Below are 25,082 nucleotides of genomic sequence, written 5' to 3'. Positions count from 1 at the left end.
TTTTTGGCGGATAGCAATGGCACTCGACAATTATTTTTTTTATTAGCCTGAATGGTAAGTCAGTCATCAACCCTACTAGCAATTATGACTGAATACTTTGATCTATCAGATGCAATGAATATATGAAGTTCATATATTTTGAACTGCGGTATTAGATACGTATGATGCACGATCCTCGCAGTAGATAGCGCTATTTATGCAATAGCGAAAATCAGACCTGAAAAAAATCAGGCCTGTACGGGATTCGAACCACTGACCTCTGCGATACCAGTGCAGCGCTCTACCAATTGAGCTAACAAGCCAACTGGGCTTTTCAGGTCTGATTTTCGCTATTGCATAAATAGCGCTATCTACTGCGAGGATTGTGCATCATACGTATCTAATACCGCAGTTCAAAATATATGAACTTCATATATTCATTGCATCTGATTTATCACTTTCACGGGTTTATTACGAATCAACTTAACGGCCTGCTCCCAGTTGGCTTGTTAGCTCAATTGGTAGAGCGCTGCACTGGTATCGCAGAGGTCAGTGGTTCGAATCCCGTACAGGCCTGATTTTTTTCAGGTCTGATTTTCGCTATTGCATAAATAGCGCTATCTACTGCGAGGATCGTGCATCATACGTACTTTGATCTATCTCGTTTTCCGGTATTATTCCTATCTAAATTCACGACTCATACACGAGAGTGGGTGTGCAGCTCGAACTAGGAGCCCGAGAAGTTAATGCCGTCCAACAAAGTTACACAGAATAGTAAACAACTAGTTATCACCTCTCGGGCTAAATCGTTTTGTGCCGCCGCGTGATACGAAAACCCAAAAAACCCAATAGGAAAAATGGGAACGTATTCCCCATCCAAATGCAGGCGCACCGACCTCTGGGGGTTAGAGGTAAAACAGCTTAATTACATGCAAGATAAAATTTAAGGTCAAACTAGAAAAGTGCGAGAGCTGAGATGACTATATTAAAAATGTCAAACCTTAAATACGCCATACAATGAAAGACTCAATATTAACAGGATTGCGAGGATTATATGTGACAACACCCACCGCGCCTCGACTAATGCTAAAAAAAATAATAAAATTATAAGGAATTGTATGGAGCTTTCCACTGTTTCTCGGATATTTTGTTTCTATGCTTATGTCAGCTGAAGCAGAGAATACTTACCTGATCTACGCCTGCGCATTAGCTATGTGTCTCAATGGTTTGATCGGTGGTCTTGGTATGCACCAGCAAGACTACAGATGTGAAGTGTTGGGGATCAAAATAGGCAGCGCCCTGAGGGGACTGGTGTACCACAAGGTAAGCACGATCCTAAACAATATTCTATTCTTTTTTAAAATAATGAACATTGTACGCATCGTCTGATTGGCTCCTGATTCATAAGCTGTCCTCGTGTTCTCCCAACAACCCGCGTGGGGACTGCTGTCTAACAAGGTAAGCACGATCCTAAAGAGCATTCTACTCCTTTGTCTCTCCGATCTAGGATTACCTTTTTCCAGAATTCTTAACCAATAGCAATTAACTTATGCTATGGTGAGACCCAGAAGGAGAGGATCATTGAACATGTTTACTGGTTGCTGTTTCTACGAGACAACTGTAGAATTCAAGCGATCCTACCCACCAACAAACAAACAATTAACAAACAGTAACTTAATCTAAAATTAATGGGAAAGTATGCTAAAAAAATATAAAACTTTTATTAAATCATGAAAAAGTAAATTCAAAATTGTAACCTCATACGGCTTTTGAGCCTTCAAAGAGTAACCTTAAGTAGTTGGGTCAGGGCGGGTTCTAGCGGTTTTTGAAATGCGCTAGAATTCCAGTCAAAAATTCTAGTCAAAATTACAGTCAAAAATTCTAGGACATTTTAGCCAGCATGATCAAAATCCCAGTCAAAATTACAGTCAGACTTTTAGCTGAAAATGAATTCATTTTCAGCTAATCTCTGTCAAATCTCAGTCAATTTCTGATAAAATCTTTACAGATCTTTACAGTAGTTCTACTACTGCTCGTTCGCTTCACTGAGATTCAAAGCGTATTCCATACTGCTTGAGTACTTTAGTCGATTGAAAGATTGGACATAGATCTGTGATTGTATCATCGATAAGTCTCACCTCATTGAGAAACGATACACTGTCAAACGGTCTTCCTCTCAGATAAGACCTCAGTTCAGTCAAGATCTTCTCATAGGTTGTGAAGGCAAATTTACTCATATCAATCTTTCTATCAAACTTCTTCACATCAGTAAACGTTTTGAGAAGAAGTCCAGTACCTGATATTGTAGCAAGCGGGATTGGATTCATGGTTACCCCTCCAGCTATCCCTCCGATAACAATTAGTAAAGTGCTTCCCAGTTTACAGAGAAGACTCTTTCGTTTAAAGTTCTTGAAGATCTTCCTCGAACACCACCACTTCTTGTGATAGTGTTTGTAAAGAGCTTTGAGTTCATCGATCTTCTCTTCTCCTATAGAGTGGTCAATGTGGTTAAAGTTGAAAATGGTTGCATCAGTCATTTTATTATGAACACTACATAATAAAAATTATTAGTTTTTAATCTTGCTTCACAATCATCAGATGGCTAAAATCCAATCCATCGAGTTGAGTATTGCTGTTATCTGTCTCTATGCTCAGCGTTGTGTTCGCTTGGAAATATAATAGAACGGTATTAGCGGTATTAACCCAAGTACTTCGTGTGTTGGGCAATGCCGCCAATATACCGTTTGCTGATCTCACGAACGAATTGCTCAAGATGAACTTGAGATGTGATAGATGTTGAGACTTAACACCGTCAATGTATGTAATCAGATACATACCAGCGTTGTTGATTATGAGTTTTGTATTGTCTGATTTGTTCACTGTGAAATCAGCGTTATCACTCTGTGATACGTTTGTGGTATGATCTGATGTTCCATTTACGTAAAAACTTACCTGTGATGTATTGTTATGAGCACAGTTTCCCCGATACCAGATCTTTTTCGTTGCGTTTGTCAGCGCCGTCTTTGTCGCTTTTGAATCGATATTTGTCTGTAAAGATGTTTGGATATCATCAACATACTTTTTCGTTACCGCTGAAGAGGCGACAGACGGTTGTTTTGCGAGAGTAAGCGCAGAATTTATACGAACTCCACCACTCTCAAAGCTGTACCAACTTGTCCAAACACTCTTCGGTATGCTGTTGTGATAACCCTTTGATCCATAGACTATCACCCAGATGGGAAGTTTCTGATCGTATGACTGACCAGACTTGTTTTTGATCACCACGTCAAACATCAAATAATTAGGTGTTGCGTTACTCCATTTCGTCATGTGAATCAAGGCGACGATGTGATTTTCAAATCGATTGCTACGCTGAGTTGAAATTGTTTCAACAGAAGATGTTGCTGTCAATGTCACACTGCTTGAATCGACTTTACTCGATTGCCAACACATCTCGCAGACGACAGTGTATTCTGCCTTATCCGCTGAATACATATTTACACCAAAACGTGATGAATAATAACCCTTAGAAGTGTCGAGACTTAAATCAAACGGTTTTGTTCTGGGATTCGTGGGGTATAGAACAAGCTGGTCAGTGATCGGTTTTCCTGTTATATCATCTTCATCAGAGAACTGACCGTTGCTGCTCATGATGTAAGAGAGGTCGTTACTCAGCTGAGCTGGAGTTAAGTTGTGAGCTAATCGACCTTCGACAAACTTTTTGCTGATATCAGCGCGCATTTACACCCTAAATCAGTCAAATTTACCTAAGTAGCGATGAAGCAGGATGTTACCACAACAACTTCATCTTCTCAGCCGTTAGGGATGCAGGGAAACGAATTGGTATTGCAGTCATGCTGTGTGACTTTTCCGAACTCCACTATGGAAAAGATTTCTGTGATCGGATTCTTTGCCCAAAGAAGTCATCAATCCGACGGTACTCTAACGAGGAGCGTGATGTAGTTTCTGCCAAAGATATGCGTGCAGTACTGACTTTCAAAACGTCCTGTTAGAGGTACCACTGCCTGCGTTTGCTCAATAAACGAAACCGAAAAATCACCTGAAGTACAAAAGAAAGACGGTTTTGGTAAGTACTGACAACTTCAAGTTTGAGAGGGAAGGTTTGCGAATATAGAGAGCTTATGGCATCGGGCAGGAAAGGTTCATTCCTTACCAAGATTTAGTCGTCTTGCTCCAAGGTCCAACAAGCCTAGTTTTAAATGAAAAATCACTTCCGCGCAAGGGGGTACGACTCCATAAGACGACAAAAAATAGTGATGGGTGAACGAGCGAATGGTCTTTTCGCCTGTTCTGACCCAGGGTGCGATATGGTGTTCAAGAAATTCAGCGGATTAGAAAGTCATCTTGATGTAGGCGAGCCCTGCCAAATTCTCCGAAATTCTAATACAATGTATGACAAACTTAGAAGAGACTGGGCGGAGAAATTCCTCAATGTTAACGACTAGGAAATCGACAGCGCACCAGTAGAATCTAGTGACGTGCGAGAGCACCAGCAAGAAGCTGGTAATCCCAGCAGTGATATGCAGCTTAATTGGGCACTACATAGGCCACGAAGTCAGGAAGCCTTGCGTTTCACTTCTTAAGTTAAACAGTATCTCACAACGAAATTTGACCTTAGAGGGAGAACCTGTATGAAAGCAGATCCCAAAAAGTAGCTGCAGATATGAGAACGGCAAGAAACCCTGATAGTTCCCGCATGAAAGCTCCCGCATTGAAACAAACGACTGGTTAACAAAGACTCAAGCACAGGGGTTTTTCTCGAGACCGGCGGCCGCAAGAAGAAGACAGGGAAACCGAGAAATTGAGGTTGAGGAAATATATGCAGAGGAAGAGGAGCAAGAAAGACGTGAAATGTTGGAAAACGTTGCTGGTCAGCTTGGTCTAAAGAACCCTATTTGCTATGACTCATACTGCTTGTGTGACCTCTCACGCGATAAAAAACTTGAAAGTTTCAGCGTAGTCATGCTTAAGGAGATGCTTAAATTTTTTGAGATTCCGTATGGTTGCCGAGATAGGAAAAAATATCTGGTAACTAAACTTTCCACATTCTTAGAAGGATGTAACTGTAACTGATAGGAAAAGGTCTACACCTTTTAATAAGAATGTAGTACATCGTTTGACCCGTTTTGGTAAGGACTGGTTCGGCGTGGACGGACGGGGTTTCAAGTACTTTTTTCAGAACATATCGAGGAAGAGAGCTTTACTTATTTGGTAGCAGAGAGACTGGTTAATAAAGCTAAGAAAAGATGAAAATTAGAGGAAAGTGGCGAAAACATATAGAAGCGTAGCTGCAAATTCTTCTGCCGACACAATCAATTAATCTTTAGAAATCCTACATGAGTCAGGCGATGCAAATAAATCTCTACATATTCGTTTACTTATAATCTATTATAACCAAGTATGAAAAGCCCATTTAAATTGTAAGAGACAATAAACGGTGAATCACCGGCGGTGATTATCAAAACTATTAAGGAAAACTAAATTTTTTAATCTTTTAGTGGCCACTGATTTTGTATTTTACTTTTTTACTTTACTTTTTACTATTTTACGGTATCACGTAAAAACATGGGCATTTCAACGTGCTTGCAGCCTGAAAGCGTCATCATCATAATTATGTCTTCAAAAAAATTGCTTTTGGTTCATAATGAGGTAAATGCTGGTATGAATTACAGTGAAAATAGGAAAAGTATCAATCTTAACACAAACCATTTCTGTGCGATGTAGTTAAATATGGATCCGTGACATTTTCAACGTAAAGAGCACGACCCCGGACTGAATCAACCCATTCTCGTGGATATGTCCTCAAGAGCTGGTGAGACACGAAGTTCACTTCATTATGACATATTTTGAATGAGCGTTTCTAAGTCCATAAGTAACAGCAATTTTAGCTTTTTGCAGCATAAGACAGCGGTCAAGACTAACTCAACAGAATTTTGGGAACATGTTTTAGCCCGCATGAGATAGTTGACGTAAGGTCACACAGAAGATGTTCATTTGTACCTTCGTAATTGCTAAATTTGGGGCAAGTTTGGATGAATTTACGGACATCCTCACCTCAACAAAACAACCGTGTTAGTTTTGAAAATAAGCACTGCCTCAAATGTTGATTTTGAGTAAGAAATGGAGTAACCACAAATATGCATAAACTAAGTCATAGGCACTTTGATCGTTGAACATTAGTAAAGTTCATCGAGCTCCTGTAGCTCGAAAAGGCTAGTTGCCAAAAATTTTTGTGTTGTTTTCGGTACACCAGCCCTATTAATATAAAAAACACAGATAGTGGTGAGGACTCCAGATCCCGTTATACTTTTGAGAAAAGCGTCTTGGAACAACAGCACACTCGCTCAGATTTGGAAAGCACTGTTTGTGTTGTATTTTCAAAATAGCGTAATTCTTAATTGTTTAGTCAAAATTTACATATTTTGCTATAAATCGACAGAAGAGATGTAGAATAATACCGTTTGTCCGATTTATGCTGTTTGAACAAATGCGTAAGTTTTTAGAGCCTCCAGCGAAACCCGGAAAATGAACGCTGAAATAAACAATTTTCTTTGTTTTTGACCGTCCTCACATCTCGTTGCCAAAAATTTGATAAAATAGCATTACGAACCAAATAAATACAATTTTTGCCGATAGAATAGATCAAATGTCTTGTAGTAAAAATTTGAGGGAATTTTGTGATCGGCCGAAACTCGAGTAGTCGGTTAGTACGCCTACGGCCTCTAAGGTGTGGGCGTAAAAGGTACTGATACCGTACGTATTTTGACATTGCTAAATGTATTACTTTCTATCTTTAAAAGATATTTTGCCATAAGTTGAAAATGTTGCTCTATAAGAATGGGTAATAGTAATAACACCTCACAAACAATAAAGTGTGGTGTTTTTCTCTCTTTTTTTTTTTTTTTTTTTCACATTTACACCTGAGAAACATTACTCTAATAGAGTAGTGTATATGTAGTCTAGTAAAAGTACAATTGTGTTGAAATTTTTATTTAATATGTTAGTTCACATTGAACACTTGAACACTTTGAACACTTAAAGTTGTCAGCTACTCACAATGAACAAATCAAAGGCATTTCCTTCATCCGTATGGCGTGTCCTTTTAAGGACTAACCAATTTGCAGCTTCCGCCATTTTGAAATGTCTCACACGCTTAGACAAAGCAGAACTCGTATTTCAATAATAGCTGGCTGTATTGCTAGGTAAACCGTGTAATCTTGAAATTAGTGATCCTGTGTTGACTTTATATTGAAATAATTTGGATATATCAACAAAGTTGAAGTGGTAAATTGGCCACCGTAACGATTACAAAAGCTGACGTTTCGAGCGTTAGCCCTTCGTCGGAGCGAATAGAGGAATTGTGGGTTGTGTGTGCTTTTAAGGGCAGAGAATGGAGCTACGTTATTGGTGGGAACATGGCAACGAGAAAAAAAAAGAATAAACTAGTGGAATGAAAAGCGTTCGTTGATCTCTGTGGGATTTAGATTGCCGGTTTGAAAGATGAGCTTTTGTTCAAGATTTTTACGGCTTTCCATGCTACCTAAGTGTAAGGAAAGACCACAGATTGCCATATGTTGCTCAGAACGATTAGGTAAATTAAAATGTCTAGCGACTGGTTTCGATGTGTCCTTGTCATTCCTTTCCACGTCTCGAAGGTATTCTCGGAATCGGTCACCTAGTCTTCTGCCTGTTTCGCAATTGTATATCTTTTTGCAATAAGTGCAAGTTATGCAATAGATTACATTGGTGGAGGTGCACGTGAAGTGATCGGTGATCTTAATGGATCGTTTAGGTCCCGATATTTTCTCAGTGTTGTGAATGAAAGGACACGTTTTGCATCGTGCGCGAGCGCATTTAAAAGTGCCTGGTTGGTCAGTAGTCTGAAAAAAACTTCTGACCAAATATTGCCTATGTTTTTGTCGCGTTTGAATGAAATGAGCGGAGGCTGCGAAAAGATAGTGCTTGTCTCTGGATCGTTTTGAAGTAATTTAAAATTTTTAAGAATGATGGATTTAACTGAGTGGTTGTGAGGGTGAAACGTGAGAGTGAATGGAATGCGGTCGGAATCTTCCTTATGCGACGTTTGTAGTGCTGAGTGTCGATCAATAACTCGGGCGCGGTGGTAACCCCCTTGAACGACAGAAACAGGGTAACCACGTTTATCGAAGAACTGGCACATTGACTCTGATTTGTGGTGGAAATCAGAGTCATCACTGCATTAACGACGAAGTCTTAGAAACTGAGAAAAAGGAATGGAATTCTTCACGTGAGATGGATGCGAAGACGAATACAACACGTAATTATGCGAGTCTGTAGGTTTGTAATACACACTAGTGCATAAACCGTTACCTTCAATTGAAACTTTGATGTCTAAAAAGGATAAAGAATTGTCAGAAATTTCCCAGGTATATTTCAGAGCCGGGTGAAAAGAATTGACTGCGGTTATGAATTGAGTGAGCTCCTCTCTGGTAGAAGAGAAGCGCCGTTACAGTCGTCGATGTAGCGACGGTAGAGTTCAGGTTTAGACCCGTTGTATTGGCTGAAAAATTGATGTTCGACAAAACCTACAAAAAGATTGGCATAGCTAGGTCCCATTTTGGTGCCCATGGCTACACCACTGGTTTGTTTGAAGAAGTTGTTTCCGAACGAAAAACAATTGAGTGTGAGCACGTGCACCTCCGCCAATGTAATCTATTGCATAACTTGCACTTACTGCATTTAGATATACATCGGCGAAACAGGCAGAAGACTAGGTGACCGATTCCGAGAATACCTTCGAGACGTGGAAAGGAATGACAAGGACACATCGAAACCAGTCGCTAGACATTTTAATTTACCTAATCATTCAAAGCAACATATGGCAATCTGCGGTCTTTCCTTACACTTAAGTGGCAAGGAAAGCCGTAAAAATCTTGAAAAAAAGCTCATCTTTTAAACCTGCAGTCTTTATCCCACAGGGATCAACGAACGCTTTTCATTCCACTAATTTATTCTTTTTTTTCTCGTTGCCATGTTCCCACCAATAACGTAGCTCCATTCCCTGCCTTTAGAGGCACACACAACCCACGATTCCTCTATTCGCTCCGACGAAGGGCTAACGCTCGAAACGTCAGCTTTTGTAATCGTTACGGTGGCCAATTTACCACTTCAACTTTGTTGATATATCCAAATTATTTCGTTACTCCCCCCGACGCAGCCCCAAACAGTTTCTTTTGAAACTATCAGCCTTTATTCATTTATATTGAAATGATCGGAAAAAAGATTAAAAGACTTAGGCGCCGTGAACTTTGTACTGTTCTTTGTTATAAAGTACGTTGCTAAGTTTCAACAATTCAAGGAATTTTTGTGTCACGTTAGTTGATGTAGGACAATTTGAAGAAGTTGCAAAGAAAATCGCATCCTTTAAAACTAGATGTATAGTATATTACTCGTGTAAAGTCTTGTTTTTGTAGGATAGCTTTTAAATTTCTTTTAGTTGTCTGCACTCGAACTCATGAAAGTCAAATTAAGGAATAATTTGCCGGGAGCTGCATCCATTTGGAGTAGCACATGACGGAATTTTATTATTACTTTACTAAGTACTTAGAGCATGATTAGCGCAATCTTTCGATATCGCCCATACTCGACGTATTAAGGTGATATATTTAAATATTATGATTTTTTGGTCTGATACTTGTGGCACTGAATGAAACAGCGTCTTTAAACCACCACAAGTCACTGTAACTACTCTATGTAAAGTCTTCGGATAAAATAGCATGAAACTTTGCTATCAAATATCGCAGAAGTTGTAATTTCCTTTGCTCGTGGTTTAATCTGTTTTTAGTTGTTTCACTTCTTTTAATGTCTGTCAAAAATTGCGTTTTGTTGCTGCGCCTCGTGAATCCTCAACATTTTGATCACCGTGATGATGAATGTCGTTGTCGATAAGAGTACAAACAATGCTAAACCGCTGTGAATTTGTTAAATGTCGCCACGACCGTGCGTCATGATAACAAGACGTGGGCTGTTTTACTCCAGCTGCAAATTTCCCATCGTTTAAAGCCGCAAGGTTTTAAACCTTTTGAGTTCCATTTTATGATCCCGACTGAGATACGCCTTTTAGAGCTCAAAGCGAAAAAATAAATACGCAAAATATAATACTGTGGGGTAGCGGAGTTAAAGACAGCTCAGTGACGCATTAACTTGGATAGGATTGCTAGAAAACCATGTAGCCAAAACTTCCATGTCCTTGTTCAGTAAATATTCGAAAACAGCATGGGATTCATTAGATCCATATTGGGTTGTGTAATCTGATTATATTCGAAGGGATGAGATATTGGCAATAGGCCATTTTACAGTTGTGTACTTAGTTGCCAAGCCTTTGATTCAGAGTGAGGCTGAAGGTGACCTTGTTGTGATAGAGACCTGTATCTACTTAGCATGATAACAAAGTGATTTACATTTGAAAGGCAGCAAGGTTTGTATCACAACAAGCTCACCCCTAGCCTCACTCCCATTCAAAGGCTTGGCAACCAAGCACACAACTGTAAAATGGACTATTGCATTGTTGATGTCGTTAATGAATACGTTGACCCAGCAAGCTTCCCTGTGCGCATGTTATGTTGATCGGCTGTACTAGAAGTTTGTCGAAAACACAACATATTTATGTATATCTACACTCTTCCGCCTATTTTTAGTTAGTATGAAAAAAAATATCATGGGAAAGAAGTTGGAAATTTGCGTTGAGCCGAGATTAAAAGTTACATATTTACGGTCATGGCGGCAAAGGCAAAGTAGATGTTTTTTCGAACTGAGTTCTTTAGCCCACCAAAGTGTGAATGGCCAATTAGAACATGTCAACATGAATGACTCCCAAAGGGTTTCTTGCGGCAAAACATCCTGTCGATTGTAATCGCGTAAACATTTCCTGATTTCGATTTCACTTGGAGATCTTTGCTATCTCTGAGGGTCTGAATTAGGGTGCCTCGAAAATACTAAACACTATAGTTTTTCCGTCTATAACATCAACAAAACAAGGAGTGGAACTTCTATTTCCCATTGATGTTGCTAAAGATATGTAAATTCTTCTTTTTCCCGTGGGCATACCTGGCCAGCCGGTACAGTTTCAACTCGAAATTTCCCATCCCCAATGAGGTGGCCATTTGCGAAATACCAAGAAAGTTGATCAAATGCTTCATTGCGTCCGTTATATTTCTTTGCTCTTTGCCAATTGGAATTCTGCTTCGATACCTTTCAAAAGCATTTTCTTCGCCACATCTATAAAAGCTGACTAATACTTCCACAACTCCCACCGATGCGGACGTGGCGGCCATTTTGCATACAGAAGTCTGCTAAATACCGCTGACCATAAAATGTCTGAAGAACTTATGCGCATGAGCACAAAGTATGCATGCTGTCCAGTTCGGTCAGTTCCGCGCAGGCTCTTCTCCTTTTGTTTCTAGTTTTGCACCCTTTATCATAAGAGCTAAGTTTGAAGAATGTTAGTCCTTTTTTTCTAACATTATTTCCTTCTCTATGAAACTTTTATTGATCTTTAATGAGTGAAATCACTGTTCTAACACCTTTTAATACTTAACAGTTAACTTTTTTAAAACACTAAACATTAAAATTTTACAAATGTTAACACTAAACATTAAAAAAGGCCAAATAATACTTAACAATAAACCCCATCCAGACCCTCTCTATTGTACCATTAAAAATAAACAAACAAAAATAATTTTATATTATCCTTATCATCATCTATTGTACCATTCAAACTAACAAACAAACTAAAATAGTTCTATAATATATCATTATCAGTCTCTATTGTATCATTAAAAACGAGTATTGAGAATTCGAACCCCGGTAATGATGGGCGGGAGGTAGGGGGTTCAAGCCCCGGCCGGACCAACACTCAAGGTCTATCTAAATATCTGCGCTACGAGGTTTAGTAGATATTTGTTTTCTGCACGTTCTGTATGGAATGTGGTCCTCGCTAAGTACGCGTTCTGGTATGTCTCTTGTGTGTAGTTATTTGCAAAGTGTGTAGAAACCAATCCGCCCTCTCGCCCCAGTCCGAGCGCATAAATAGTATAAATAGATCCACTTTCGCGCGCATTATTAAAATTGCAAGGACTTCGCTAGTTCAAAGTCGAGCAACGTTAGTTCTTTACGTGGTATTCCCGAATCGTCAGGTAATGTCTCCTATCTTCGCTTGTTTCACATTTCATCCTATGTTGTCCGTATTTCCTATGTTATTTCATCGTTGTAATTAGTTGTTCCGCTGTTAATGTATTATGTCTGTAACCTTCGTTCTAGAAACCACTGGCAACTACATGTTTACTAAGAGTTTAAGAATATCAAATTTCTTTACGTCTTCGAATATTTGCTGGTGCGTTATTAACATAGTGGTATATAAGTCTGAGGTTAATTGGTATTCATCCTTCGGGTTGTGAACGCCATCGCATACAGAACTTTAATTTTGCGTTGTTTATCTTATAATGCGGGGAGTTCGGCCATTTGAGCGCCTTCTGTTCTAAGCCGTAGGGGAGTTAAAGACACCTTCAACTAAACAACAGATGAAAGTTTTACATAGAGGGTCCAGACAATTCTACTCTGATTCCTGAGAAATACGTATTGAACAAGAATGTATTAGAGCGCCTTAATCGCTCTTTCAAGCGATGAAATTCGTTTTGGAGTTAATGATACTTCATTTCCAAGCGCGGAGCGAATTATGGCTGGAAATGAGCTTTCTGAATTAATCGACTTAGGCAATTTTCTGGTTGTAAATTTTAGCAAACAAAAATTCAAGCATGGTAAATCTGCCCCACGGGTTCTGTTAATCCGAGAAACTCGTTTGTTTTTCCCTTCTGAGAAGAAAATTTATTATTCTTTGAATAGAGATTTGAATCGGTCTCGAAGTAGTTCTTGGTCGTTTGCCACGTCAATTATTTATCGCTGTGACTAAATGCCCTGCAGCCGGGCACGGTCTCAAATAACAGACTAAATGCCCGGCAGTCAGAAAGTTTCACAGAATTTCCTTTCAAAGGTTCTTTCAAACTTCATAAGAATATCACATGTTTGCTAAGAAATGTTAAGCATTTCCAAAAATGGATTTGTTTTTATTAGTTTATTCAGCGAGCTTGTTCACCCTGTAATATCGCTCGGTTGTCGACACTTATTGAAAATTCTTCGCTTCTGATCCGACGACCGGGCGCAGTCTAGAATGGACTAAATGCCCGGCAGTCAGAAATATTCGGTAAAATGTCAGTTAAAGGTTATGAAGCGCTATATTTTGTATATGGCACTTTTCCCAGTTCTTTCTATCCAAAATTTTTTCTTCTGTAAGCCAGCGGATCAACCTAGTAGAAATACGTCAACTTGTTCCCCAACGCACACGGTATTTTGGTTCACTTGATGCAAAGATTTCCGACAATAGTGGTGCACCTCATACTACAATACTCTCGAAGGCCCTGTTACACCGGATAAAGTACAACTTCACTCAGATAAAACTACCGTGAAAAAGGTATTTTAGCTATTTGAGAACGTGCCCGGCAGTCTGGTGAAGTGTTTTTGTGTCTCGTTAACCTCGGAAAATTTGCCCACTAAAATTCCAAATAATTTTAGAATCAGTTGGGATTTAAAAAAAAAAAAACATCAAATTTTTTCAATAGGTTTATTTGAGGTTTTCAGTGTTGTTTCCGTCCATATCCACTGAACTTGAAGCCCTTCTAAAGCTGGTGACACTTACTGTGTGCACAAAGACAACATTATACGAAACCAACGTGACCTCCCAAGCTTTATAAAACATGTTTATATGTTTTAGTACGGTACGTTCAAGTTAGCTTGACCGCATGAAAAAATCAAAGCAATTCTTGGGATCGCTTGGCATTTCTTGACAAACATCGAATATACTCAATAGGTTTGCATGAAGTTTTCATTGGCTTTTTGAAAATCCGGACCGGCTATTGCCATTAAAACAATAGAGTTTGTGTCCTTGTAGTTGTAGTAAAAGGAGCCACTGCCAGCAGGTGGTTCCATAACTATACGCTTTCCATCAATAGCCCCTAAGCAATTGGGAAAGTTCCACCTATCTTTAAACTTTAATGCAATGGCTTGCCACTCCTCTTGGGATGAAGGGGGGGGGGGTGGGGGGGGTTTGGCTAAAAGTTTCGGTCCAAGCATTTTTTCGATCGCCTGACAGACTTCTTTAATTATGTACGAAATTGCAGCCCTGGAGATTCGAAACTGAAAACTTAAAGATCTAAAAGTTTCTCCCGTAGCAAGAAAACGCAATGTCAATGTCAATCGTTCGGTTGCACTTATTACCTTATGTCCTCCTTTTGGGACTTCACGGGGGGTGATATTCACTTCCATTTCTCGCAATATCACAGTGAGGTCCTTGAATGTCATTCTTATCATTTGGTGATAAGCAGGCGTGTCTTCGGCGGCCAGTTCTCGAACAATATTGGTAAAATAACCATTCTCTTGTCGTCTTCGAATCCATTATCTTGTTTTCCCTCGTTTACTTGCTCTATCCTCGGTTTCCTCAAGCTCGTCAAGCACTAATAACATTGATAAACAACGCTTAAATTTCTCTTTCCTCTCCGCCATGTTTCAAACATCCATGGATATTACAACGTGGTGTGCGCTAGGAAATATCCTTGCCCACAACCCTATGCGTCCCATGTTTGATCAAACATATTGAACAGATGTTTGGTATCGTTGGGCCACCCCCTAATTTACAACATGTTGGACTGTCCAACATGCAACCAATATGTTGGATTGTCCAACATTTATCGTATGGCCGGGTCTTTATGCTTCGTGGCCAAGCTTCTTTACTCCTTCTTTGAGGTAAGACAACTGTCTTTTATTTACTTTATCTCAGTTGAAATTATCGGAAAAACTAAAATACATAAGCGCCGTAATCAGTGAAAGACTGAAATTTCCGCCACATTTTATCTCTGTCGCACTTCCCCCTCTTATTTTTTTAGAAGATTTTGGATGGAAAGCATCAGACAAGATTTCGTTCCATCGTCTACTCTCACCTCTTTGAGAAAGACTATTTTTAAGCTAAAGCCATCACTCATGGCGAGAAATTTATTTGCGTCCGTGCGTCGGTCCTACCTAAAAATGTCACACAAATTCTCATTAAGGAAACTTTACTGAAACGAATATTAAAAAAATTCAAAGAAAACAAGCCTACTTTTTTACGGAATCTTGGTCAAAGGAATCCCGTTCATCCGTATTATCCCACATTTCGCACAAAGCAATAGCACATTTCTTTCTGAAAGCTTTTTAACCTCTGGAAAGTTTTGCATCGGAGTTTGACTGACTTCTTTTTGTGTTTTATTTTCTTTAATAAGACTCCTTATTTTAAAAAGTTGCTTTCCAAATATTCTATGTTTATCTTAAAACGAGGATTCTGAAACGAGAGTCGATTCAAGGATTTCAAGCAGAAAAAGGCTGACAGCCGATCAGAAGGGTTTTCAATGGCTTGTCAATCCCAATCACGTGAGAAACGCCATTTCTCAATGCTTCGAAAAAAGTACCTTTTTCGCTTTTGATGACCACTTCTAACGTCGAAATAACAGGAACCATTTGCAGTTTCGATGACATTGCTTCTTAGCAATAAAAGGATAGACATTTTTATTTGAAATTTTATGTGGGAAAAATGGGAAAGATTAAGATATAGACAGCTAAAGACTGCATGTGGCACTGGTATAGCACAATTTTTGTAGTATTGAATAAAACTAGAGGTTGTATAATGACGCTATAAGGTAGTGTCGCATCCCACATAGTTATGAGTACCCTGTTCCACAAGAGAAAGATAATTCAAGAATATATTGTCTAATGGTCCTTTTTACAGTTCCCGGCGCCATATTGGATTAGTAACCGTGCACACGCGATAACGAGGTTGGGGTTGACCCAGTGGTTCTTTCAAATAGCTGATCTGCTGATATTTCGTGTTCGAATGCGCTTTTTAATGCGATTTCTCCCTTAAGAGTGGTTTTCAAATACAAAAATATGGAGATTTCGTCCTTAGCTGACATCCAGAAACTCAAATCAAAAGATCTCAGGGAGGTTTTAAAAGTCTTATTCAGAATCGACGGGTGGAATATTAATGAAAGCTGCCGCCTCAGTGTCCGCTGACTTAGCGTTTGAAGTTTATGCTTTGCGGATGCGACACGTCCTTCCTTCGAGCAGTGGAGGAAACCGAGAACTTCTTTCAGATGTTAAGGACATAGAACAAAGAAGTCACTCACATCATTTTGTACGTAATGGACTTTTTGGGACAACGTGCCTCGCGTAACTGCCTTCTAAAGCAGAAGACATTAAAAGCCGGACTTTCTAGGTCTACTGCTTTAAAAGGCCTACGGTTTTACAAAAACACCCTGTCTTACTGACTTGTGAGTATGTTTAAAAAACTTGGTTCTAAAACCCTGGAGATACATACGCAGACGTTTGACCACTGCGTTGAACACGCTAGTCATGAATAAGATTAGTTTCTGAATATTTTGTAGCTCTCAAGCGATGAAATCAAAAACCGGCTACAGCAAGATCTCCAGTGATGACGGCGATCAAGAAGTCAGTGCTGCATCTGCTCTCTTTTTCCGTTGGATGAACGGAGTTCTTAAGGAGGGCAGTCAGAGACCTTTGGATCAAAGTGACTTTTTACCCTTGTCAGACGAGACCTCTGGCCGTTTTGTCACCGAGAAGCTTCGAACCAGCTGGGAAAGCAAGAAACATCATTGCAAGACACATGGGAAAAGGCCTAAACTTTGGAGAAGCGTGTTTGATATGCTTTCTGTCAAAGACGTTATCATCATTTTGACGGGGAATGTATTGTATACAACTTCTAGCCTTCTGTTTCCACTGTTTCTCGGGTATTTCGTTTCAATGCTTAAGTCAGCTGAGGCAGAGAATACTTACCTGATCTACGCCTGCGCCTTAGCTATGTGTCTCAATGGTTTGATCGGTGGTCTTGGTATGCACCACCTAGACTACAGAGGTGAAGTGTTGGGGATCAAAATAGGCAGCGCACTGAGGGGACTGGTGTACGACAAGGTAAGCACGATCAATAAGCCTTTATCCATCCCATCTAGAATTACTTTTTCCAGAAACTTTAACCAATGGCAATCAACTTGTGCTATAGTGAGACCCAGAAAGAGAGGATCATTGAACATGATTACTAGTTACAGCTTGTACGAGCAATTGTAGAACTCAAGTGATCCTACCCACCAACAAACAAACAATTAACAAACAGTAACTTAGCCTTACTCTAAAATTAATGGGAAAGTATGCTCTAAAAAATATAAACCAGGGCTCGAAACTTTTCAATTCATTAGCCAAGTGGCTAGTGGTATCTTAGATGTTACGACAATTTCATTCTGTGTACTAGCCAAACTGGCTAATGGAAATCGAAAACCACCAGCCAAAACTGAATTTCTACTAATCTGTGGCTAGTTGGTCACCGTTAGTGTGGAGCCTTGTAAACCTTTTATTAAATCATGTAAAAGTATATTCAAAGTTGTAAACTCTTACGGCTTTAGAGCCTTCAAAGAGTGATCTTATCCTCCGAAAGTTTTCTTAAGAAATGTACTGATATCTCTCCATGGTCTTAGCCTGACCCAAAACGTTTCCTCTATGGCTATCACAAGAAATAATTATTTGAATCAAGATTGCCTTTTCGTGTAGCTCCTTCTTGTTCAAGTAGATCCCGCCCTTGAGATGAAAAAAGGAGAATGTTGCTTCCATACCTCACTAGTAAATGGCCGCCCTGCTGAGGGAGATTCAAATTTGCGACTGAGTTGTCGCATTCAGGACTCAATTGAAGATACTTTAAAAAGTTCGGTAGAAGCTCGACTATTCTCGTCTCGAAAAGTGGTTATGGTTATCTTTGTGGAGGAGACTAAGTCTTTCTAGGTTTTGAAACATACTTGCTCTTTAATGTCAAATCTTCACTCTCTTTCAGACGCTTCTTCTCAGCAAGCAGGTGTTACTGGAATTCACTGCAGGACGCTTATTCGACCTGATATCTAATGATGTTAAGAGAATGGAAGAAGAGACAGTCAAGTTTTTTTTCTTGACACCTTTTGCTCTCCTTTCGTATGGAGGAACAATATTCCTCATCTACACTTTGATTGGTTGGCAGGCTACTACGGGTGTGTTCTTTCTGTGTATTCTCATTCCATACTTTGCCGTCTTGTCCTATGCTAGTGCCAAGCTGCGCTTGCGCACAGCTACAGTGTCCGATCAGCGAATCTCCCTAATGAATCAAGTAGTTTCCGGAATCCGCGCGGTCAAAACGCAGGCGTGGGAGGACGAATATCAGAAAGAAACAAAAGATATGCGAAGGTAAAGTAAATGATCATGTTTAGTCTTAAACTGGCTCCAACAACTATTTGGTGTAAGCTGCAGTAAATATATGTATGACTTACTTTAAACTTAATTATCATATCTCACAGTTAGAAAGCACGCTATGATTGGCTAATTTAAGCGCGGATCAACTAGAAGCTCAAGCCCGGGCAACCTTCCGGGCATTTGACCTTTTGAACATTGGTTCGCTCAAATTCATGCTCCTCTGAGCTTATAAATATGCACTGCATTTCAAAACGACTTATTCGCGTTTTTTCAGTTACCGAGGAAGGAATTTTTTTCTGTTATATTCTAGTGGAAAATAGCTCCTTAACTTGATGTAAGTAATCAAAACAATTGTATGAAAAACACGCAAAGTTTTCTTTATTTACAGAATGGTGTTAATAACACAGTGAATTTGCAACAGAATTAAAAGTTCCCGGGCAATAATACTAAAAACAATCATTCGCCTCAAGCTCACTAAATAGTTTGGAATAGTTCCCTCGAGTTCTTCTTGGGGATTTTTAAATGTATTCACTTCGCCTTCAACGAATCATTGTTAAACCATAATTGGTAGAATACTTCAATGAGCCAAACTCGTGTTCCGTGGTACCTTTGATTTTCGTACATGGAGCTTGGGTCACAGGAAACTGGCACTTCTATGACGAAGAGGACGATGGGAAATTTTTGGAAGGCAGGGTACACTTCTCACGTGCCCACCTCATTAATATTTCATAGTAGAGAGTAGACTGGGGACGCGTAGGTTCGAGAGAATTTCCACATAACTTGCAATGATCTTTTATCTTCAGAAATGAAATCAGCGTCATTTCGAAGAGGACAGCCATTCAGTCAAGTCTTGATGCCTTGTTGTACAGTGCAACGCCATTAGCTACTCTGGTGTCAGTAATTACTATGGTGCTCAGCGGCCAGACCCTCACACCTGCTAATGTTTTTATGCTGCTGTCGTTTATGGGTTTTCTAAAATTTGATGGCATGTGGAATGTGATATATGGTTTCCTGACAACATATGACGCGTACGTTTCCCTTGAAAGAATCGAAGAATTGCTTCTCTTAGAAAATTTATCGGCAGCCTCGGAGGGTGATGAAAGTAAGAAACGCCAACAAAAGGCCGAGAGTACCTTTAGTAAACAAAGTAGCGGCTGCTCGAAAAAAGAAGACGAAAATATGGAGAACATCTCACTCTCTTGTGAAGCAACAGAGCTAGGGCCAACTGATCTATACGTGTCAAATGTAACCTGCGCAAAAAACCATCGTGGAGATGAATTTATTCTTCAGGATATCAACTTTGTTGCACCTTCAAAGAGTTTAACAGTTATCACCGGGCCGGTTGGAAGTGGTAAGTCTACTTTACTCTCAGCGATCGCTGGTGAAATTTCCGATACTAGTGGGACGATTTTTTATCGAGGCAATGTCATTTACTTGCCTCAGACTGCTTGGGTGTTCTCGGGAACAATAAAAGAAAATATTCTGTTTGGCCAGCCCTACGAGGAGTTCAGGTACGAAAGAATAATCGAGGTCTGTGCTCTGAAAGAAGACTTTCAGCGGTTACCTGATGGTGACCAAACAGTTGTTGGAGAACACGGCGAGGTTCTGAGTGGAGGACAACAGGCAAGAGTAAGTTTGGCTCGCGCAGTTTATGCTGACGGAGATTTTTACCTGTTGGATGACCCACTTAGTGCCGTGGATTTCAAAGTTGGCCAACATATCTTTAACAAGTGCATCAAAAATCTACTGGCTGATAAAATTGTTCTGTTAACTTCTCATCAGCAACAGCACATGGAAAATGCCGATGATGTAATTGTGTTGTACAAAGGGCGTGTACTAGACAAGGGACGCTTTGTCGAGCTGCACGAAAAAGGTGTCATCAGTGCAACTGTTGACCCGCTCTACAAAGCAACTTTGAAGGACAAAACAGAATCATCTGCGACGTTTGCCTGGGAGGATACTGAGAAACACGATGATGAAGAAAAATGCCAGAAAATACATCCCCTGCCTAATGAAGCGAGGAGTTTGGAGATAGCAAAGGAGGATCGTACGATCGGAGTTGTGACATCCAAGCTTTACTGGGACTACTTTAGAAGTGGAGCACATCCTTTGATGATAACTGTAATGGTTGTTTTAATTCTCATTACTCAAGGTAAACTTATTTTTATACTGAGTTCCTAGCTTTGAGTCAGGCCCTTAAAGAAAATACAGCCATCTTTTTTCTATTACGTGCAAAGCATCCATTACAACTATCGATTTATCCCGGATTATGAGTTAAAAATAAAAAATGTAAATAAACTTGGATTAAAACCTTGCTTAAGAAGCACGTGTCTAGCCGCTCTCGTTTGCCTCGCGCAGGCTTGCGCTGAAAAACATGAGAAAAAGCGGGCTATTTTGCGGGCTACCTTATCAGTATTAAGCTTCCGAGGGCAGTTTTCTTTTAATGTATACTAAATTATCTCATAGAAATACATTTCAATTAACTCATCCTGATGATATCTTCTTCAGCCGTCATAGCTGCTCCGGACTTGTGGCTCTCCTTTCTTGCAAGGCTAGTCCCAGAGGATCAGAAAAAGAAGACTTTTCTTTCTGTCTTCGCCTGTCTGGTTGGCGCGTGTTTTATATTTACTATCATTCGGGCTTATGGATTCCTCCTACTTTCTCTAAAGTGCGCCGAGCGTCTCCACGATAAAATGGTTGTGGCCATTTTACAAGCACCTGTTCTGTTCTTTGATTCAAATCCTGTGGGAAGGATCCTAAATCGCTTCTCGAATGATATTGGCTGCGTTGATGAGTTGTTACCCAAAACATTCCTGTTGGCAATACAGGTGCTCTTGCTGATCTCTTTCCAAATTCTGGTTATAGTTGCCACAAATTTTTGGCTCGTCTTTATTGTTGTTCCAATTTCTATGCTGGTCGTTTTTCTTTCCAATTATTACTTGAAAACGGCCAGAGAACTAAAGAGGCTAGAGTCGATATCCCGTAGCCCAGTGTTCGCTCACTTTTCGGAGACTCTGGTTGGACTGGACACGATTCGTACAAGAGGAAGACAGACAGATTTTGTGGACGCACTATACAGGTACGTTGGAGACATTGACTCAGGATCTACTGCAGGAGATGATTAATCCACAGAGCACGAATGAGTCCTTATTGACACTATATCTAACTTAATTCACCAAATTGTTTTCTTTCTGACGTGTGCCAAGACACTGGTCAGCAAGTGAACCTTTCGGGAGTTTCTTAGAGAGTAGTGGGGGGAGGGGAGGGGAGTGGGATTCGTTGGAAGGCTCTATTCTATTATCAGGCAAAGTGCCGTATTTTACCCCAAATATTCTCCTTAGCACGTTTTTAGATTAATTTCGAACAACAAAACCCAAGTAATCGCAACAAGCCGATCAGAACAAAAAGAATAGATCACTTCCAGTTAACGAGAACTAAAAGCAACAACAAAGAAACGGCATTGAGTGCAGGAAAACAGGAGAGACCGATAGTGCGGTTGGTTTTGCTTTATATTTTTTATATATATTATATTATATTTATATTATATTATATATTATATATTATATTATATATTATATTATATATTATATTATATATTATATATTATATATTATATTTATATTATATTATATTATATTTATTATTATATTTTTATATTATATTTATTATATTTTTTATTTTTTATATTTTTTTAATCGCAACAAGCCGATTAGAACGAAAAGAATAGATCACTTCCAGTTAACGAGAACTAAAAGTAACAACAAAGAAACGGAATTGAGTGCAGGAAAACAGGAGAGACCGATAGTGCGGTTGGTTTTGCTTTTGCAACGGATCAAATTTTTTGAGTGGTGCGCTCGAGTTTTTTTGGACCAGTCACAGAGGAAAGTGATACAATGCTGATGTAACACATATTTTTTTGACAGTCAACCAAAAATGTTTCCTTTATTAAAACTAACTGTGATTAGCACTCATCCCTTCAGATATCAAGATGTTCATAATCAGGCATATATTATGGTGATGGCCAGCGGAAGATGGCTGGGAACACGTTTGGATTTTCTCGCTTCCCTGTTAGTCGGTGCAGTTGCTCTGGCTGCAGTCTTGGTATCTCAAGATGCTGGTAAGCTCAAGATTCTTAGTAACGTTTTTTAGTCTTCCTATTTATCAGAAATCTGTATAGTCGTGTATTAACACAGCATATACTACTGAATAATGAAATAAGTGAGACTATACGCGCACTCACATAAGTCGTTAGGTGTGTACAGGTGAGTGTGAGGACATTTTAGATTCGCGATAATTCTTGAGAAATATTTCATGAAAGAGGACTTTTTAATCGTCAAGATAGTCTCATCTAAACACGAGAGAGGCTGGGAGAGTAGTGTACCCGAAAGTTACCTAAACCCATGTGGCATTCAAAATCTAACCGCGGGTAGCTTTTAAACACGAAATAAACGTGAGGGTCACTCAGGCGGCTTAGGAACTCAGCAAACTTTTGCTTGTCTTATATGATTCACAAATGAAGTTTGGGTCTTTAACCTTAAGAAGACTAAAACAAAGAACTGTTATATAACAATCCGAAAGGAAGGTCTCTATATTTCCCATTAACTGACCGCTATGACAATACAAAGTGACTAACGCCTTTTAAACTTTCTCTTGAAGGTTCGAGCCAGCGTGAGACTGGTCTAGAATTTATGGATTAAAGTTCCAATTTCTTGTTTTTCTCAGCTTCTGCTGGTCTCGCTCTCGTTTATGTCATCCAAACTCTGAGCATGACTCAATACGCAGTTAGAAAAGCCTCTGAAGTGGAAAACTACATGACGTCAGTTGAACGAGTTATGATCTACACTAAACTCGACCGGGAGCCTGGATACCAGGAAGAGCGACAACCTCCAAAAGACTGGCCTCGGAGAGGAAGTATTGTATTCAGAGATGTATCTCTGACCTACTATCCGGGGGGACCTCAAGTGCTGAAGAAAATCAATCTTAGCATCAAAGGAGGAGAAAAGATTGGAGTTGCCGGCCGCACAGGAGCTGGGAAGTCATCTTTTGTGGCAGCTCTCATGCGAATGCCTGATGCTGATGGAGAGATAATCATCGACGATGTTCCAATTAAAGAGATAGGCCTCCAAGAAGCCCGACGAGGTATCTCGGTTCTTGGCCAAAGTCCTGTTCTTTTTAGTGGATCACTGAGAAAAAATCTCGACATTTTAGACAAGTTTCAAGACGCTGAATTATGGCAGGCCTTAGAGGATGTGCAACTGAAAGATTTCGTCGAGAGACTTGAGGCCAAGCTTGATCACGAACTGCTGGAACAGGGCGCCAATGTCAGTGTCGGAGAGCGGCAGTTAATTTGCTTGGCTCGTGTGCTGCTACGACGAAGTAAAATCGTCGTCTTGGACGAGCCAACTGCGCATGTAGACCCAGACACAGAGCAGACGATATGGACTGTAGTGCGGGACAAACTGAAGGAGTCCACTGTCATCACTATAGCTCACCGTTTAAACACGATAAGAGACTGCCACAAGATTTTGGTCTTGAAAGATGGAAAAGTTGATGGATTTGACAAATTTGATTCAATAATGAACAATAACTGAGAGGCACTCTGAGGCGAAAGACATTGTCAAGTCAGATCTGACAAGTCCTGCAGAGGTCAAGAGATTAGGATAGGTAATAACATGATTTCGGGTGCGATTTGATGGTAATAATCACAAATAGATTTTTCAAAGAAGACAAAATTGCACGACCCCGGAGGACGAGTGCAATTTGTGGTCTTTGAAAAATTTACGCGGCGAATGCTTATTTTAACCAAAATCACGAGAAATCATAGTCAGATACAATGAAATATATGGACTTCATATATTTTTTGAACTGCGGTATTAGATACGTATGATGCACGATCCTCGCAGTAGATAGCGCTATTTAAGCAATAGCGAAAATCAGACCTGAAAAAAATCAGGCCTGTACGGGATTCGAACCACTGACCTCTGCGATACTAGTGCAGCGCTCTACCAACTGAGCTAACAAGCAAACTGGGAGCAGGCCGTTAAGTTGATTCGTAATAAACCCGTGAAAGTGATAAATCAGATACAATGAAATATATGAAGTTCATATACACATTGCATCTGATTTATCATCACGGGTTTATTGCGAATCAACTTAACGGCCTGCTCCCAGTTGGCTTGTTAGCTCAATTGGTAGAGCGCTGCACTAGTATCGCAGAGGTCCGTGGTTCGAATCCCGTACAGGCCTGATTTTTTTCAGGTCTGATTTTCGCTATTGCGTAAATAGCGCTCTCTACTGCGAGGATCAAGCATCACACGTATCTAATACCGCAGTTCAAAATATATGAACTTCATATATACATTGCATCTGATTTATCATCACGGGTTTATTGCGAATCAACTTAACGGCCTGCTCCCAGTTGGCTTGTTAGCTCAATTGGTAGAGCGCTGCACTAGTATCGCAGAGGTCAGTGGTTCGAATCCCGTACAGGCCTAATTTTTTTCAGGTCTTATTTTCGCTATTGCATAAATAGCGCTCTCTACTGCGAGGATCAAGCATCACACGTATCTAATACCGCAGTTCAAAATATATGAACTTCATATATACATTGCATCCAAAATCATGCGAATTCATGGTGAAATGATCATTCTAAGACATTGCCACATACTTTTTTTAAAACTAAGCCAAAACTATCGTTTCCGCTGTTGATGTCTTTATCCGAGAATTGTATGCATAATGGT

The 25,082-nt window shown here is 39.8% G+C and overlaps 1 protein-coding gene across 2 annotated transcripts; it reads left to right on the top strand.

The window, feature by feature from the left end:
• The first annotated feature begins 1,124 nt into the window (after positions 1-1,124).
• Positions 1,125-24,370, top strand: LOC148717951 (ATP-binding cassette sub-family C member 4-like). 2 transcript variants are annotated; one of them, XM_088742654.1, is made up of 6 exons: positions 1,125-1,302; positions 17,954-18,336; positions 19,146-20,494; positions 20,851-21,421; positions 22,323-22,459; positions 23,065-24,367. In XM_088742654.1, the coding sequence occupies exons 1-6, from the start codon at positions 1,135-1,137 to the stop codon at positions 23,931-23,933; spliced, it is 3,477 nt and encodes a 1,158-aa protein (XP_088598780.1). In that variant the 5' UTR covers positions 1,125-1,134; the 3' UTR covers positions 23,934-24,367. The 2 variants fall into 2 exon arrangements, with proteins under 2 accessions (XP_088598780.1, XP_088598779.1); XM_088742653.1 differs by lacking the exon at positions 1,125-1,302 and adding an exon at positions 14,516-17,046 and having other exon boundaries at positions 23,065-24,370.
• Positions 24,371-25,082: the final 712 nt, after the last annotated feature.

Source organism: Stylophora pistillata, chromosome 13 (assembly GCF_964205215.1).
Source record: "Stylophora pistillata chromosome 13, jaStyPist1.2, whole genome shotgun sequence".
NCBI classification, from domain to species: domain Eukaryota; kingdom Metazoa; phylum Cnidaria; class Anthozoa; order Scleractinia; family Pocilloporidae; genus Stylophora; species Stylophora pistillata.
The sequence above is the reverse complement of the archived record's forward strand: the minus strand, read 5'-3'. Positions and strand labels throughout refer to the sequence as shown.

Excerpts from the sequence above, each read along its gene's own strand:
- LOC148717951 (XM_088742653.1), top strand. The coding sequence starts at position 16,513 with ATGAAATCAAAAACCGGCTACAGCAAGATCTCCAGTGATGACGGCGAT. Across the intron at positions 21,422-22,322 it reads TTTGTGGACGCACTATACAG|ATATCAAGATGTTCATAATC; the intron begins GTACGTTGGAGA and ends TCATCCCTTCAG. Across the intron at positions 22,460-23,064 it reads CTTGGTATCTCAAGATGCTG|CTTCTGCTGGTCTCGCTCTC; the intron begins GTAAGCTCAAGA and ends TGTTTTTCTCAG.